At 33.1% G+C, this 15,936-nt stretch overlaps 1 protein-coding gene across 5 annotated transcripts in view; it reads right to left on the reverse strand.

The window, feature by feature from the left end:
- The window catches only part of LOC132131985 (lysine-specific demethylase 4B-like), a 52,438-nt gene that overhangs the window by 34,017 nt on the left and 2,485 nt on the right, over window positions 1-15,936 (reverse strand). For all 5 annotated transcript variants that reach the window (XM_059544190.1, XM_059544187.1, XM_059544188.1 and 2 more), the window contains exons 2-7: window positions 15,027-15,423; window positions 12,626-12,801; window positions 11,647-11,761; window positions 11,301-11,494; window positions 5,416-5,465; window positions 332-435 (exon numbers count right to left, since the gene is read on the reverse strand). In XM_059544190.1, the coding sequence (XP_059400173.1) occupies window positions 332-435; window positions 5,416-5,465; window positions 11,301-11,494; window positions 11,647-11,761; window positions 12,626-12,801; window positions 15,027-15,404 (1,017 nt within the window). In that variant the 5' untranslated portion in view covers window positions 15,405-15,423. The remainder of the gene's footprint in view (window positions 1-331; window positions 436-5,415; window positions 5,466-11,300; window positions 11,495-11,646; window positions 11,762-12,625; window positions 12,802-15,026; window positions 15,424-15,936) is intronic.

Below are 15,936 nucleotides of genomic sequence, written 5' to 3' on the forward strand. Positions count from 1 at the left end.
AAACTACATACATATACATTTATTATTATTATTAGTTTTATTACTTTTAGTATTAATACTATTACTACTAATAAAAATAATAAATAAAATGAACATTTTGATTTATAGTTTAATTATTATCATTACACTTTTAATGTTTTTATATTGTATTGCAAATTGCTTAACGATTTCACACTATTTGATTTTTTTGTATTTCTGTGAACCTCTGTGATTAACATTTGCATTGATAGAATCATTGTCAATTTATTCCACTTATCTCCAGCTATATCGTCTGAATGAACATTTGTGCTGTGTCAGTGACAGGAAGTGATGTAATGGGTGAATAACTCACTCTGTCAAAGGGGATACTGTATTTCTTCAGGATCGATGGAGAAATGAGGGTCATCTTGTGACGGAGAAACGCGTCGCAGCCCTGAGAACTTCCTGGGAAAAATCCTGCAGAAAACCACAAACAGCAAAGAGAGAGTGAGAAAAAAGCCAACGGATGAAAAACTGAAATAAACAGATGATATTCAGAGATCAAACTGCGCGGGTGTAAATATTATAATAATATTTTTTATGTCACTTATGTTACTATGTGATAACTGTGATGTGATATAATAATAATAATGATTATTATCTTTGTATTTATTTATTTGATTATGAAGACTGCATGATATCTCATTCAAATAATTTATTTTAATTTAATATAATTTATTTTTTATTTTCAAAGTATTTTTTATTTATTCCAGCTAAATGTGAATAATATTATATACAGCAACTTTTTTATTTAATTTTGTATGATAACTTTTTTTTATTGTCAAAATTTGCAAAAACACCACATTTTTATGTTGTTATATTATTATTATTAATAGATTGTATGATGTTTCTTAAAAATTTCACATGGATATTTGTTTCATATAAATAAATAAAACAAATTTTTATTTAAAATGCTACTAAACAAAAAAAAATAATATTATATACTGTTAAATCTTCATGCAATTTGGCTCATATTATATGATAATTAGTTTTTTTGACAACATTTGAAATAACACATTATAAATATATTCAATAAAATATATATTAAAGCATATTAGTATTATTATTGACTTTAAAAATAAAACCATACATACATCTACTCACTCAATAAAAAACTATTCTTTTTAATTAATTCCAGTTATTACAAAATAATGAGAAGAAGAAATTGTAATTTCCTGTATGAAATTTGCTTCATATACTTGCAATAAGCATAATATTAATAATCCACTAGTACTACCGTTAATGCTATTATTAATTATTTTGGTCATATAAATCAAATGTTGAAAAAGAATGATTAAACCCAATACTGCCGTCCTATATGTTTACAACATCATTAGCAAGATGCTAATGCAAAACTACTGGAATCAACTTTAAATCAAGTTTCCTGCTCTGAATCATTCATTTAGCATAAATGTTAGCGGTTAGCACGGCGCCAGTCTACAGCAGGGTTTCAGCACAGAGTCGATGTAAAGCTAATCCAGTGAAAGCATCTGTGGGGACTCGATAAAGCGAGAGTCAGTGACGAGCGAGGGCTGATTACGAGCGTAACGTGTAATCACCAGTTTTGAGGTTATGGGTAAAAGCTTGCGCGCGTCAGACGGCCGCGGGTCACTACATTAGCCTCACACTGAATCACGCTGAAAGCCTTTAATTATTATAATAGTCTCTTCATTTCAGCCTACAGACTACAATAAGGGGCATAACGACACAGAGAAAACGTCTGATAACTGCCACAAGAGTGCAAACACGCATGATTCATCCGCGGCGTCTATCATTAGCGCTAACACGATTAAATGGCTTTTCCGGCTTAAATATAGCAGATTTAGGGTAATTTTCACTTAGCAGAGAACTTTTGCCATTGTAAGTTGACAGTGCATTCACCCGTCTAACATTTCCTTTGGGTTTTGCATGCTACGGTTTCCAAGATCTCGCTAAAACCAGTGAAGTTTCGCGTCTCTTCGATCAATGCAGCGACTGTCCTTCGGTATTTGTACGCAAAAGCTGTGTGTGAACAGTTTCACACACACAATATATAATGTAAAAAATAGTTTCAACATTTAAAAACAGTAATAAAATTATAAATGATAATAAAATAATAATAAATAGTATTTAAATTTATAAAATGTTAAAATATTTAAATAAAAATGTAAAAAAAATATTTAGCCAATAAGTATAGATAAATAACGATATTTTGCAAAAATAACATTTTATATGTACAAAAAACAAAACAAATGTTCAAAAGATAAATATATTATTTATATCTACAAAAATGTATGCATAATTTCACATTTATAAAATTATACTTCAATTTAATAGAAATTATTATAAAAAACACACAATATATATTTTTTCATAAATATAAACCCTACATTCAGTATAATCAATACATATAACAAAATAAATATAAATAAAACGAATATTACATGTTAAAAAGAAGACATTTAATTTGTATTTTAAAATATTACAAATAAATAAAATCATGAAAATAAACATTTATATGAATATATTAAAATTGACAAATTTAAATTTAAATATAAATAAATATAAATCTATTAACAATAAATATATCCAAATAAAAAAAAACTTGGGTTTATATCTATAATGAACAGATATTCAAATATAAATAAATAATACTATTTATTTTTGTATAAAAATATAATTATTACCATGAACCGATGCTGAGGTAAGACTGTGTCATTCATTTATGCTGCTTAGTTTCGTCCTTTAAGACAGATTTAACAGATGGAAAAGACACTGTGATGGTAAAAACTAGGCGACTGGTGCTTTTAACAATAAAATGTAGTCTAAATGCATTAAAAATATATATTTTAAATAATTTATACAATTTAATTGTATTTTATTGTATTTAAATAAATTTTTTATTTATTATAATATATATATGCATTAAAAATAGTATTAAATAAATTGAATATTATATAAATCATCTTGGATTTATATCTATTAGGAACAGTTGAAAATTACAAATGCTACATAAAATTACAAATTTATAAAATCTGTTAAAATATTTAATATAAATAACAATAAAAGAAAACACTACATAAATAAAAAATAAATAAAGTTAAAAATATTTATAAAATATAATGTTGAAATATTTATTATAAAAATGTAAATAGATATATTAAAAACAAATATAAAATGTAATACTTAAACTTGCATTTATATCTATAAAGAACAGAATAAACAATTTAATATATATATATACATATATACATATACATATATATATATATATATATAAAATTAATAAATAAATGCTTTATTAAAAAAAATTAAAATCGCGCAGACTCCTAAAGAGATGAGCCAAAAGATTTATCTTAATAATAATCCTATCTTTTGATAAAAGTCTTATTTATCTCAATGTATCAAAACTGGATTGAATTATAGCTTGAAGGCAGCATCAAAAATAACAATAAATTATAATCAATGGGTGAAAAACCAAAAATAAAAACACCAAATGAGTGCAAAAAAAGGAGTAATGGTGTGAAAGTGCAGCTGGTGCTGGAGAGACGTGTTCTCAGTGTGACATCTCTCAGTGAAAACCCTGCATCATGTCGAGTGTTTGAAGCGCGGTGTTTGTGGGACAGGAGCACGTGTGCGTGGGCTATACTAGCGTTTTGAAGAACAGCAGCCTCAGATCTCAGAGAGATGCACAAACATCTTCACATCTCAATCCACACAACCACAGGCAGACGCCAGGGCTTTCCTAGACAGCGGCGTGAAGATTCGGGAGGTGCGAAGAGGATTTTCTGCCAGCAGCTCATTCAGGATTACGGCGATGGTTCGTCTGTGTAATTTGGGGCAGGAAAAGACCCGCGATAAAAAGGATTTTCCCCATTTCAGGCATCCGATAATGAACTACTGCCATTATGTACTCAACCTCAAACCTGTATGGCTTTCTACCTTCAGTAAAACACAAACTGAGAAATTTTACAGATTATTCCTCACTCTAATTTATTGAATTTATTGAAACATAGCGTACGGTGCTTTTTAGTCATTTTTCAACAAAAGGGTTTATATATATATATAAAAAAAAATAAAACAAATGTGTTATGTAAAAATATATATATATATATATATATATATATACACACACATGCAAAATAGAAGAGTTAACGATATTAATCATCGATGGTAACGATAAACGTGTATATAATATACATTTGTTTCATTTGTATATATTATTACATGTATTATCTTAGTTTTACTATATATTTTTTCAAACATTTAAATTTTATTTATTTTTTTAATGTATAGTGTGTGTGTGTGTGTTTATGTATGTGTGTGTGTGTGTGTTTATGTATGTGTGTGTGTGTGTGTGTGTTTATGTATGTGTGTGTGTGTGTGTGTGTGTGTGTTTATGTGTATGTGTGTGTTTATGTATGTGTGTGTGTGTGTGTGTATGTGTGTGTGTTTATGTATGTGTGTGTGTGTGTTTATGTATGTGTGTGTGTGTGTGTTTATGTGTGTGTGTGTGTGTTTATGTATGTGTGTGTGTGTGTGTGTGTGTTTATGTATGTGTGTGTGTGTGTGTTTATGTATGTGTGTGTGTGTGTGTGTTTATGTGTGAGTGTGTGTGTGTGTTTATGTGTGAGTGTGTGTGTGTGTGTGTGTTTATGTGTGTGTGTGTGTTTTTATGTATATGTGTGTGTGTGTGTGTGTGTGTGTTTATGTATGTATGTGTGTGTGTGTGTGTGTGTGTGTTTATGTATGTATGTGTGTGTGTGTGTGTGTGTGTTTATGTGTGAGTGTGTGTGTGTGTGTGTTTATGTATGTGTGTGTGTGTGCGTGTTTGTGTATGTGTGTGTGTGTGTGTTTATGTATGTGTGTGTGTGTGTGTTTATGTATGTGTGTGTGTGTGTGTTTATGTATGTGTGTGTGTGTGCGTGTTTATGTATGTGTGTGTGTGTGCGTGTTTATGTATGTGTTTGTGTGTGTGTTTATGTATGTGTGTGTGTGTGCGTGTTTATGTATGTGTGTGTGTGTGTGTGTTTATGTATGTGTGTGTGTGTGTGTTTATGTATGTGTGTGTGTGTGCGTGTTTATGTATGTGTGTGTGTGTGTGTTTATGTATGTGTTTGTGTGTGTGTTTATGTATGTGTGTGTGTGTGCGTGTTTATGTATGTGTGTGTGTGTTTATGTATGTGTTTGTGTGTGTGTTTATGTATGTGTGTGTGTGTGCGTGTTTGTGTGTGTGTACATATATATAAATTCTAAAAAAGTATGGAACAAAAAGTGAATAAGTTTCCAACATTAATTCTGTTTCTGCTCCTTTTCCTTTAAGACCTCTGTATGTAAATGACCTCTGTTTTGATCGCCTAACCTACCAAGTTCCACTTCTGCGTGAAGACATGCTAACGAACAGATGTGAGGTCTTACCTTGCGCCAGCCGCTCCAACCTCTTGCCGTGCTCGGGAGGAATCGCATACCTGCGGTGAGGAGGAAAAATACGAGATCAATTAACGGGATCAATGAAAAAGACGAAAGGGAAAGACACTGGAGGGACGCGCAGCGAGACGCCTCTCTGTGAGAACCACTCACACAGAGAACATTTCACCCCTATTTCACCTTCACCAGTCACACGCTAGTTTAAAGACAAAGTACTCAAACGTCAGCGAGACAAAACCTGAAAAAAAACTGCGCGAGAGCCAATTTATTTCAGGTAATCGGCCCAAACACGTGCAACGCTAATACAGATTTGCTGTGCTGCTTCGTTTGAAACGGTTTTGGAGGAGAAGGAAATGGCACAAGATCTTCTGTGCCGCTAAAGGTTCAACTTGACGTTGTTATTGACATGGTCTGTATTAGCTTAATTATTTCCTCAAGTTTCCGGAGAGCCGAAAACCTCCCCGAGGCCTAGAAACACGAATGTGAATCCGGTGCATCACCCTCCCCTGGGCTCCAGCTCCAAATAACATTTTTTATAAGGGCTTCAGGTGAGGTTTGAGCGGCGCCGCAGTGTCCTCTACTGGACGCAGGAGACAAAACAGGGATTTTATGGGCGAGTGGCTCTTTCTAGTTAAACACAGGCCAATTTCACAGCAGTGGTTCTCTCTACACAAGCGCAGGATCGTCTGAAAGTCAGCTGAATACCAAGTGGACGGATTAGACGTTTGTGTTGGTTTGCTTTTGATGGGATGTACAAGAAGGGGATTGTTTTATTTCACAATGCATTGTGGCTTTTACTGAAAAGTTACAGGAGAGAAAAGTGCAAGAATTATAGGGGGAAAACAAAGGGGGTGGGAACTTGACATGGCTATGAACTAACCAAACAGGAACAATAACAAGTTGAAAATTAGAGCTAAGGAGATGGAAAGTCAGATGCAAACATATTCAGATAATTATGGAATTGGGAGTAGCTCAAATTACTCACGGTTTGATTCATTGTTTTATAGACAATGTTTACGTAATGTTCAGAATGTGCTATTTTAGTCTATAATAAATGATCAAGCTACAAGCAACAGCTCAAATAAATACAATCGAGCAAAGATACAAATAAAATAAACAGTGCTTTTCAAGGTTTTTGGGTCGGTATAACATGTCAAATGTAAAAAAATATTGCATATTTGACTGCATGAAAGATTAATCCTTATTAAAGTTACAAAATCGATTCAATCAAGAGCAGTGAGTGATTTCCTTGTATTTTCCTTGTTTGATAAACAATTTGAAAGTGCTGTCTCTTTAAGACAATGTTTGGATCCAGTACACTGATACTGTACTGTCTCTGCTGGGATATTCACCAAGACAGGCATGTTGACATAATTTTGTGTGAATTCATCCATTCAAGCACACGTCTTGAAAGAGAACCCCTTATCTGCACAGGTTTGGCGCTTCAGATGAGCGCACAGGCAAATCTACTCAGTCACGTCTTCTGGATATTTAATGTTTAAACTGGCAAGGTTTCAAAAACACTGAACACCAAATCTAAGCACCCAGGGATCTCGAGACTAGTTTTTAAAACTGAACTACTTAAAACCATTATACACTGTCTAACAGTTCAAGACATTACAAAGCAGTGAGATGCCAATAAATGGCCTCCACCCACAGCAAATATGAATGCTAATCAATTCCCATGATGTGGTGCACTGTTGCATGTATTGAGAACTGCCTTGAACACCAAAGACACAGACATCGGGAAATCGAACGGCTGGCCACAAGCACCCCAACTCCAAGGACACGAGCGGTAACAGGTTCAATTTGGTGTTTGAGGTGCCACCACAGATCAATAACAGTTAGATGGCTCTTTCTCTTTTCTTGCCGATAAAGCTGAATCTGATGGGCAGCTGTAATTAGGGTACGAATGTTTCCTGCCAACAGGAGTATCTTTACACCCCACTAACTCCACCAGATCAAGCGGACACTGACTCTATGTGGCAACTGAAAGTTGAAGAAGCTTTATTCGATCTGGAAGTGCCTGGGGAGGAAGGCAAATATTGACAAAAATCACACTGGGGGCACCAGAAATCAAGCTAAATCTGAGGGGCTTGGCTTTTTGTGACTGGAAACACCCACCTGAAGGAATGCTAATAGCATCTTGAGGTTCCTCAGGCACCACCGGAACAACGAAATGAATAAGAAGTGCCCACTTTGAGATTTTGAGACAAAGGTACTTGGGTGCCTGGGCGTATGTAAGGGATGCATCCCATTTACCTAATTCATGGCTTATGAAACAATTCCATACTTCACTTCCTAGATGCAAGATCTCTCCAGTCCCACGGCTGCAACACAAAACCCCAACCTGCCAAACGGCACCGACGCAGTAGGCAGCGTTTAGCTTTTATTTGTCTTTTATCTTGAAAAGGACAAGAACAAGAAAACATGCAATAAGAATCACGCGATTCCCTGGCTGCGGCACTCCCTTTCTCAGTGATTATTTCCGGCAGCATGCGCACCACTTTGGGCCACTCCGCAATCTTTAAGAATCTGACACTAGATCTCAGGAGGCTGCGAGAATTATGACTTTGATGGGAGGAGAGTTGGAGGCGAATGAAGTTAATTTCACAGTAGATGAACAGAGGGTTAGGCAAACAGCTACCACACACACTTTAACATACTGTAATTACCAGAAAAGTGAACCGGATTCAATTTCAAAAGCAGAAGGGGGTGTTTGAGTGGGGAGGACAAGCGCACGCACAGTTGCATTAAGCCGAGTTGAAGGGTGAGTAAATTTCCTCCTCTTTTCTTTTTTCTTGAGACTTGAGATAAGGCCTATGGAGAACTGCATAAAGAGAGAACGCTTGGCTAGAGACATCAAGAGCTAACACTTCAGAGAGATATGAGGACACAGAAGAAATGGAGACAGAAAGATACTCAAGAGAGCAAGCAAGACTTACGCAAGACCTTTTAAAGAATCAGAGTTTTGCACCCTTATCCATTTGGACACCTGTGCCTACCAGAGCTTGACCCAAAAACAATCTACGACCCTTTCAACAAGATTCAAGTCAATGCATTAAATTCTACAGAGACCAGTGTCAAGCACTAGCATTAAATCTGGCCCTAGTGCAACTTTCGAATGAGGCTTGATGTTACCTCTTGCATTTACATTTACTATTCACAGTTTTATGGTTCCCACACCTTTTGATCAGGTAACTTAATGTTTTTCATTACAGAAACATTTCTTTTGCATGCAAACTCAGTTCTCGGTTGAAATTTGCAGCTATGCACAAAATAAAGTGGTCAATAACATTATTTTTAAAATGAGGGTACAAAGTGCTAACAAGCTTTAAAATTAAACAACTTTCCTTGCTGGAAAATGATGCAGTTGCATTTGTGTAACATTTACATTGACGGATTTATGTACTTCTACTGAATTGATAAAAGTGATGTTTGATATAATGTTTGATCTAAAACATCTTACCAGAGACTTTTTGGTACAAAAAGCACTATTTTAAAACTCAGCATAATTAAAAATATATTAATACAAAATAATTCACTTTTCAATCCTGGGAAACACTACCAATTAGTGGGAGCCCCGCTTCCTACTTTCTAAAGTATTTTGTGATGCAACCTATTATGCTTTTCATCTCACGCATGTTTTGAAACCCCGACGGCATTCACTTAACAAATTCCTACAACAATGACCAGTTTTAAATTATTTTTTCCAAGGCAAAAAACACTCTTGATTGACTACTGCTTTCTAGCTTGATCAAAAGATATAAGACTCAGATGCATGAAATATCACTCTGTACGACGATATCAAGGACTAGTGTGCAAGTATGCAAAACACATTTGCATCTTTCTCGAAAGAGGGAGAAAATGACAGGATACACTAGGGAGAAGATTCAACATGAGACCGAGGGAAGATAAAAAAAAAGAGAAGAAAAAAAGTCTCAAGTGGAAAAAGCACAGGAAAGACTCCCAGCTGGAAAATTGTGTTTTCTGCACTCCAAAATACAGTATTTAAGCCTCCCTCTGCATGAACCGAGAGGAAAAGTCAAGTTAAACTTCAGGAAAACAAACCAACAGAATTCCAAATCATTTCAACAGCATTTGGAATTGGATCAAGGAATGTCAAGCTTGGTTTTAACACCTTTTAGTCCACAATTGACACATCTTGTCGAAACCTTGATTTCAATGTACATTTATCTTTCTATCGATTGAATGAAAACACAGCACATATGCATCATCCCTGACGATCCTCTAGTGGATTTACTTCACAACCAAGTGCTTCTGAAATGACGGCTCCATTATTAAGAGCCTGTGGTGCACTTAAATGCGGAAAGAGCGAGATACAGTGAGATAAAGCATCTCTTTCAATGACATCATTCCCAGAGTCTACAGCCAATGTGAATGACAACAGTGCCCCCAAGTTAAGACTCTTCATACTGCACCCATGACAATTAAGTACTGTAAAATCAAGAATTAAATCTAGTTGAGATTCTAAATGTCAATAAAATTAATGGGCCCCATTTATGGCTAGCATCAAATCACGTTTTGGTTAAACACTCCCAAAATGACCAAATCTGGTCATACTAAATGTAGTGTGTGTGCATTTTTAAAAAAAATGGCCAACAAACTTTGAATCTTTAGAATTCAACTAAATGCACATGTAATACCTATATAAAATTATAATTATGCACAAATTTATTTGATGCGTAAGAAATGAAAACAAATGCAACAATTGTAACGAGGATGACTTGTTTTAAACTCCAAGTAATGCAAAACTATTTATAAACCCTCCAGATATTCAAATATTTTAACAAAAGATTAATGTTTTCAACGGCATTTGTGGCAAAATATTATTTTCCACACACAAAAAAATATTTCTAAAATATATTTAAAATTTTTAACTCTACACAAAAAGTATTGAACGCACATTAAAACAAAACAAATACAACACATTTAAGTGTGATGACTTGTTTTTAACAGTAAGTAGTGCAAAACGATTTATAAACCCTCCAGATAAGGAAATATTTTTACAGTATTTGTGCCTTAATATTGTTTAACACAAACAAATTGATTTCTAAAACACGTTTTTTTATTATATCTATACACAAAAGTATTGAATGCACAAGAAATCAAATATAATATAAAATAGACTTATTTTTAACTAAGTAATGAATAATTATTAGGCTATAAACCGGCCAGACAAGGAAATATTTTAACAAAATATTAATGTAACATTTTCATCAACATCTGTGACATAATATTGTTTACCACATAAAATACTGATTCCTAAAATATGTTAATTTAATTGACTTGCTATTATCTCTAAGTAATGCTTACAAACGCTCATATTAATATGTTTACAACAGACTTTGTTGCATATTATTGTTTACCATAAAAAAAATGATTTCTAAAATGTACTTAAAAAAATAGGATTTCTAGTAATTTTACAGATACAACCAAAAAAATAAAACCATTTTAATTTTTTTTGTGTGTGTTTTTACAGTATTTTTTGTAGGATCATTAAAAAGTATATTATGCTCATATCATTAAGTGTCTTACTGTAATATATATATATATATATATATATATATATATTATCAAATTGTTTCTTTTTTTGATTTTCAGAGTGCATTTTTATATAAAACGTAAAAATCAATTTCTAGAATATATATAAAAATATATATAATTACAATTAAATTTATACTCAAATTTACCAAATGCACATGAAAAGAAAACGTCAAGTCACTTTCTGGTGAAATACCACCAAAATGACTAAATCTGATCACTCTTAAATCACTTTATTGTAGTTCAAGTGTTAAGTGTTAAAAATGTCCAACAAACTAAACGCACATATATAGTGAATATAGGACGCTCACCAGGACTTTGGTTGGCCGAAATGCAGGTAGTTGATGCTGTAGAGGTCCATGTCCTCCGTGTGCCAGGCGAAAGTAGTTTTCCACATGCCGAAGTACAGGTAGGGCGTGTTGACGCCCTCAATAACGATCCCACACTCCTGCTCCACCATGTCCAGAAGTGTGTTCAAATGGCTGATGTTCCACTCCGTGATCTCCTGATGAAGAGAAAACATCATAAACGCATGCATATGAATAAAAAATGACACTTAAAATAAAACAAGCTTTAACTGAAATAATATATATATATAAAAGAAAACATATCACCATAGTTGTCTATTAAACACTAATCCCCGTAAGGGTGACTAACCGGGTCATAAAGGGACCCGCTGATGTCGGCGCCGTAAATAGGCGACACAAACGTCAAGTTTTTCCAGTATTTTCTTTCCAGGTCATCAAAATCCTTGTGTGGAGGGGTGCAGTACCTGAGGTTGGTCAAGAAAACATAAAAAGTTTAAGTATGAATTAAGCTTGAAGAACCAATGAAACTTGCGCAACCTTGTCAAACTTAGTATTACATTTACTTTACACTACCATACTTTTTATGTTATTTAAAGAATACTCTTATTTTGATCATAAATACAGCAAATGCAGTTATATTGTGAAATATTTTCCTGTTTAAAATAACTGCTTTCTATTTGAATATATTTTAAAATGTAATTGATGCAAAGCTGAATTTTCAGCATCATTACTTCATTATTACTTTAGAGTCACATCATCCTTCAGGAATCATTCTAATAGGCTGCTCAAGAAACATTATTATTATTATAACTAATATTTAAAACAGTTAAGTACATTTTTTCAAGATTCTTTAATGAATAAAAAAGATCCATTTAAAAACCTGAAGTCAGAATAGTTATTTACTTCATGGGAAATAAATTATACAAATTAAGAGTTTTATTTAGCAAGGATACTTTAAATTGATCAAAAGTGACGATAAACAATTTATAATGATACAAAAGATTTCTATTTCAGATAAAAGCTGTGAAAATACAGCTTTGCGTCACTGGAATAAATTACATTTTAAAATATATTCAGAAAAAAATGAGCTATTTTAAATAGTAAAAATATTTCACAATTTTACTGCATTTTGGATCGAATTTAATGCTGGTTTGGTCTGCAGAAGAGATCTATTTAAAAAAACATAAAAAAACACTCTTTTTGAAAAAATAACAAAAACAACATTTAGTCACATTATAGACATAAATGTGCAGAGAAGACAGGTCAACTTTATAAAGAAACCACGTTGTAGACATTATAAAAATTGGATTTGATCAAACAAAGCGTACTTTTTACTATTGGCCAGTTTGCGATATTCTCCGACCGTCATGGACTTCTTCTGGATGTTGTATTGAGTGAAGAGTCCTGATTGGCCGGTCACCACTTGCATGATGGGAGCAGGAATGACCATCTCTTCAATGGTCTCATAGGAACGCCGCGGCTTCCACTCCTTCGGTGGAATAACCTGAGCGAGAAAATAACCGTTCAGTTATATAATCGAAACAAGCATTTTTCATCATGTTTGTTCAAATGCTTACAAAACAAACTGACTTCTGATATTAGCATTCAGAAGACATGAAAAAACGCATTTACAGAATTGATTATTCAATGTTAATTTATATAGATATATTACTGTATTTAATTTCTGTTCGTTCATAAAACATTAATGATAATTTATACAACTTGAAATGTTAAAAATGTATTACGATATGTAGAAATTAACATTAGCCAAGATAAGTAAATGCTGTAAAAGTCATAAGAGTTGGAATTTTGTGTGCATTTCTTAATTTTAATAAGAGAAAGTCTAAAGAAAATAAGATCTAAAGTTGTTTACATTTTAAAAAGTATTATTGTTGTTTATTGATATAACCCACATATAACTTAATGAAAACAAATAAGAAAGCTGCTAAGTTTAGTGATTATTTTAATTTAGATCAATAAAAGACAAAAGTATTGTAATTTACTGTGAATTTTAATGGTGATTAAGGAGTTTGGAGAAAATAAGTTACATATAAAAATTATTATTTAACATTAAAACATTAATATTGATATAAAGCCAATACAAGTACACAATTTAAAGCAAATGAGAAAACTTACATTTTGTGACTATTTTAATGTTAAGATTAATAAGTGCTCTAAAAAAAAAAGTATGTACGTATTGTAATTGTATGTAATTGTTAATTTAATAATGAGCCTGGACAAAATGTTAGATAAAAAAAAAACATTTAAAAAAGTAAATATTATATCTTCTATAAACACTATTTTTTTTTATGTTTTTACGTATTTTTTAATTTCTAACATCAGGGTTAAATTTATATGGATGTATATATGAAAAAGTCAGGTCCTTAAATACAAAAATGTACAAATTATTATTTTTAATTACATGTACACACAATTCAATGAAAACATAAGAAATGCAACATTTTGTTATTTTAATGATATGCATTATGAAATTTTATTAAATTGATTATTGGATTAAAATGCAACTTTTTTTTACAATGAACATTTTCTATTATTAACTAGTTTATCATATTGCTGTGGTGATAAAAGTAATAATCCATTTGGTGACCCTGCTGAAAAAAAAAACAATAGAAACCTTCAAAAGAAATTTGAATGATTTCCACTACAAATACCATTAAAAACCATCAAATTTTAACCATTAAAACCATTGAATAATGGTTTCCTGTAGTTTGTCTTGGGACATATTACATTAGGATTTAGTGGTTTTAACAAAAGCCATGAATAGAAGGTGACCAATTACCAGTAGAGACCAACAGGCACCTTTACAGTTTCCATTAAAATCAATACAATTGTCATTATAACCAGTAAAACCATTGCAAATTATGTAATACTTTCTATTTTCTTTTTTCCAACAGAGCATTGTCTTTTGCTTGCCATCATGAGCCCCCTGGCCTTCGCATCAGTTTTCGTCTCTTATCAGGGCTGCCAGGTTTTCACAAAAAACCCCACCCAAAATTAACCCAATCTCTTTCGAGGAGGGTCCCCCAGTAAAAATAGCTTTCAGGGATAAAATACACGTGTTTTGGTGGGGTTAGCATTTTCAGGGGCTAAATATCACATTATTGATGTCGTTTGTCAACCCGCGGACATGAAAAGCAACCCACAGCAACAGTGTTAAAGTAGCCGAATTCTTGGCAACACCGTTTCTTATAAGCAAAAGCAGATTGCATTAATCACCCCCTTTTTTCAGCCGTCAACGTCAACTTAATCTGACACTTTTACATTGATGATGAACCAGCCAGCACTTCTCCAGATCGTCCAGATGGCCAGTCCACCCCTGTTTATATTTAAATATAATATAAATTATATGAATATAAATACATGCATGTAAATATTTTCAAAATACATGCTGCATGTGTGTATTTATATATATATATATATATACATAATAAATATACACGGAACACACACAAATGTTATGCAAACAAAAACTTTTATTCTGAATGCGATTAATCGCGATTAATCGTTTGAACGCACTAAAATTAACATTAACCTAGATTAATAAATCCAGTCAAAGAGTGTTTTTTATTGTTATTCATGATACCTACAAATGAATAAACTTTACTTTTAGATTTTAAATGTAGTCCTTTTCATGTAATTTAAATTTAAATTCAATCAAAATTCCATTTAATTTAAAATTTAAATGTAACTCGAACTTCCACTCGATACCTTTGCCAGACCAGCTCGATGAGCTCCTTGGGTCTCGATGTAAGCGATGTACTTCCCAAAGTCCTTGAACTCCTCCATGGTGGGTCTAAAGGTCATGATCTTGTAGGAGTTGGCTGCTGGAGTGGGGCCCGGGGCCGGTTCTGGGGCCGGTGCCTCTGGTGTGAGCTCTGGAGCTGATGAGTCTAGCTTTATTTCTGGGTTCAGGGTCGGTTCTTCAGATGGTTCTAGGGTCGGATCTGAAAGCGGTTCCTGGGGTGGCTGTGGGTTTGAGTCCAGGGTGGGTAGTACAGGTGAATCGTGAGCGGCGTCTGCTTGTGGAGTGACATCTGGAGCCGGTTCTGGCTCTGGGTTCGGGTCTGGAGGTAAAGACGGGTCCATGACTGCAGGTCAGCTAAAGCTGTGGACGCAAATGCAAAAACACCACCAATTAATAAACACACCACTATTACAAATAATTACAACCATTCAGAGGAAATACTGAGGCGAAATAAAAATGCTGATTACAAATTTTGGAATAATTGTTTTCTGTAAAATACTGATTTTCTAACTTCATCATATAGGCAGGTTTTAATTTATACTACCGGTCAAAAGTTTGGGATCAGACGGATTTTTTATGTTTTTCAAGAATTTTCTTCTGCTCATCAAGCCTGCATTTATTTGATTAAAAATATTGCGAAATACAGTATTATGATGATGTAAAATAACGTTATATTCCTGTGATGTGCAGCTGTATTTTCAGCATCATTACTGCAGTCTTCAGTGTCACAATCTTCAGAAATCATTCTGATATGCTGATTTATTATCAGTGTTGAAACTGTTGTGCTGCTTAATATTTTACTGGAACCTGTGATACTTTTTTCTGATGAATAAAAAGTTAAAAAGTTAAAATAGAAATCTTTTCTAACAATAA

Source organism: Carassius carassius, chromosome 48, assembly GCF_963082965.1.
Source record: "Carassius carassius chromosome 48, fCarCar2.1, whole genome shotgun sequence".
NCBI classification, from domain to species: Eukaryota; Metazoa; Chordata; class Actinopteri; order Cypriniformes; family Cyprinidae; genus Carassius; species Carassius carassius.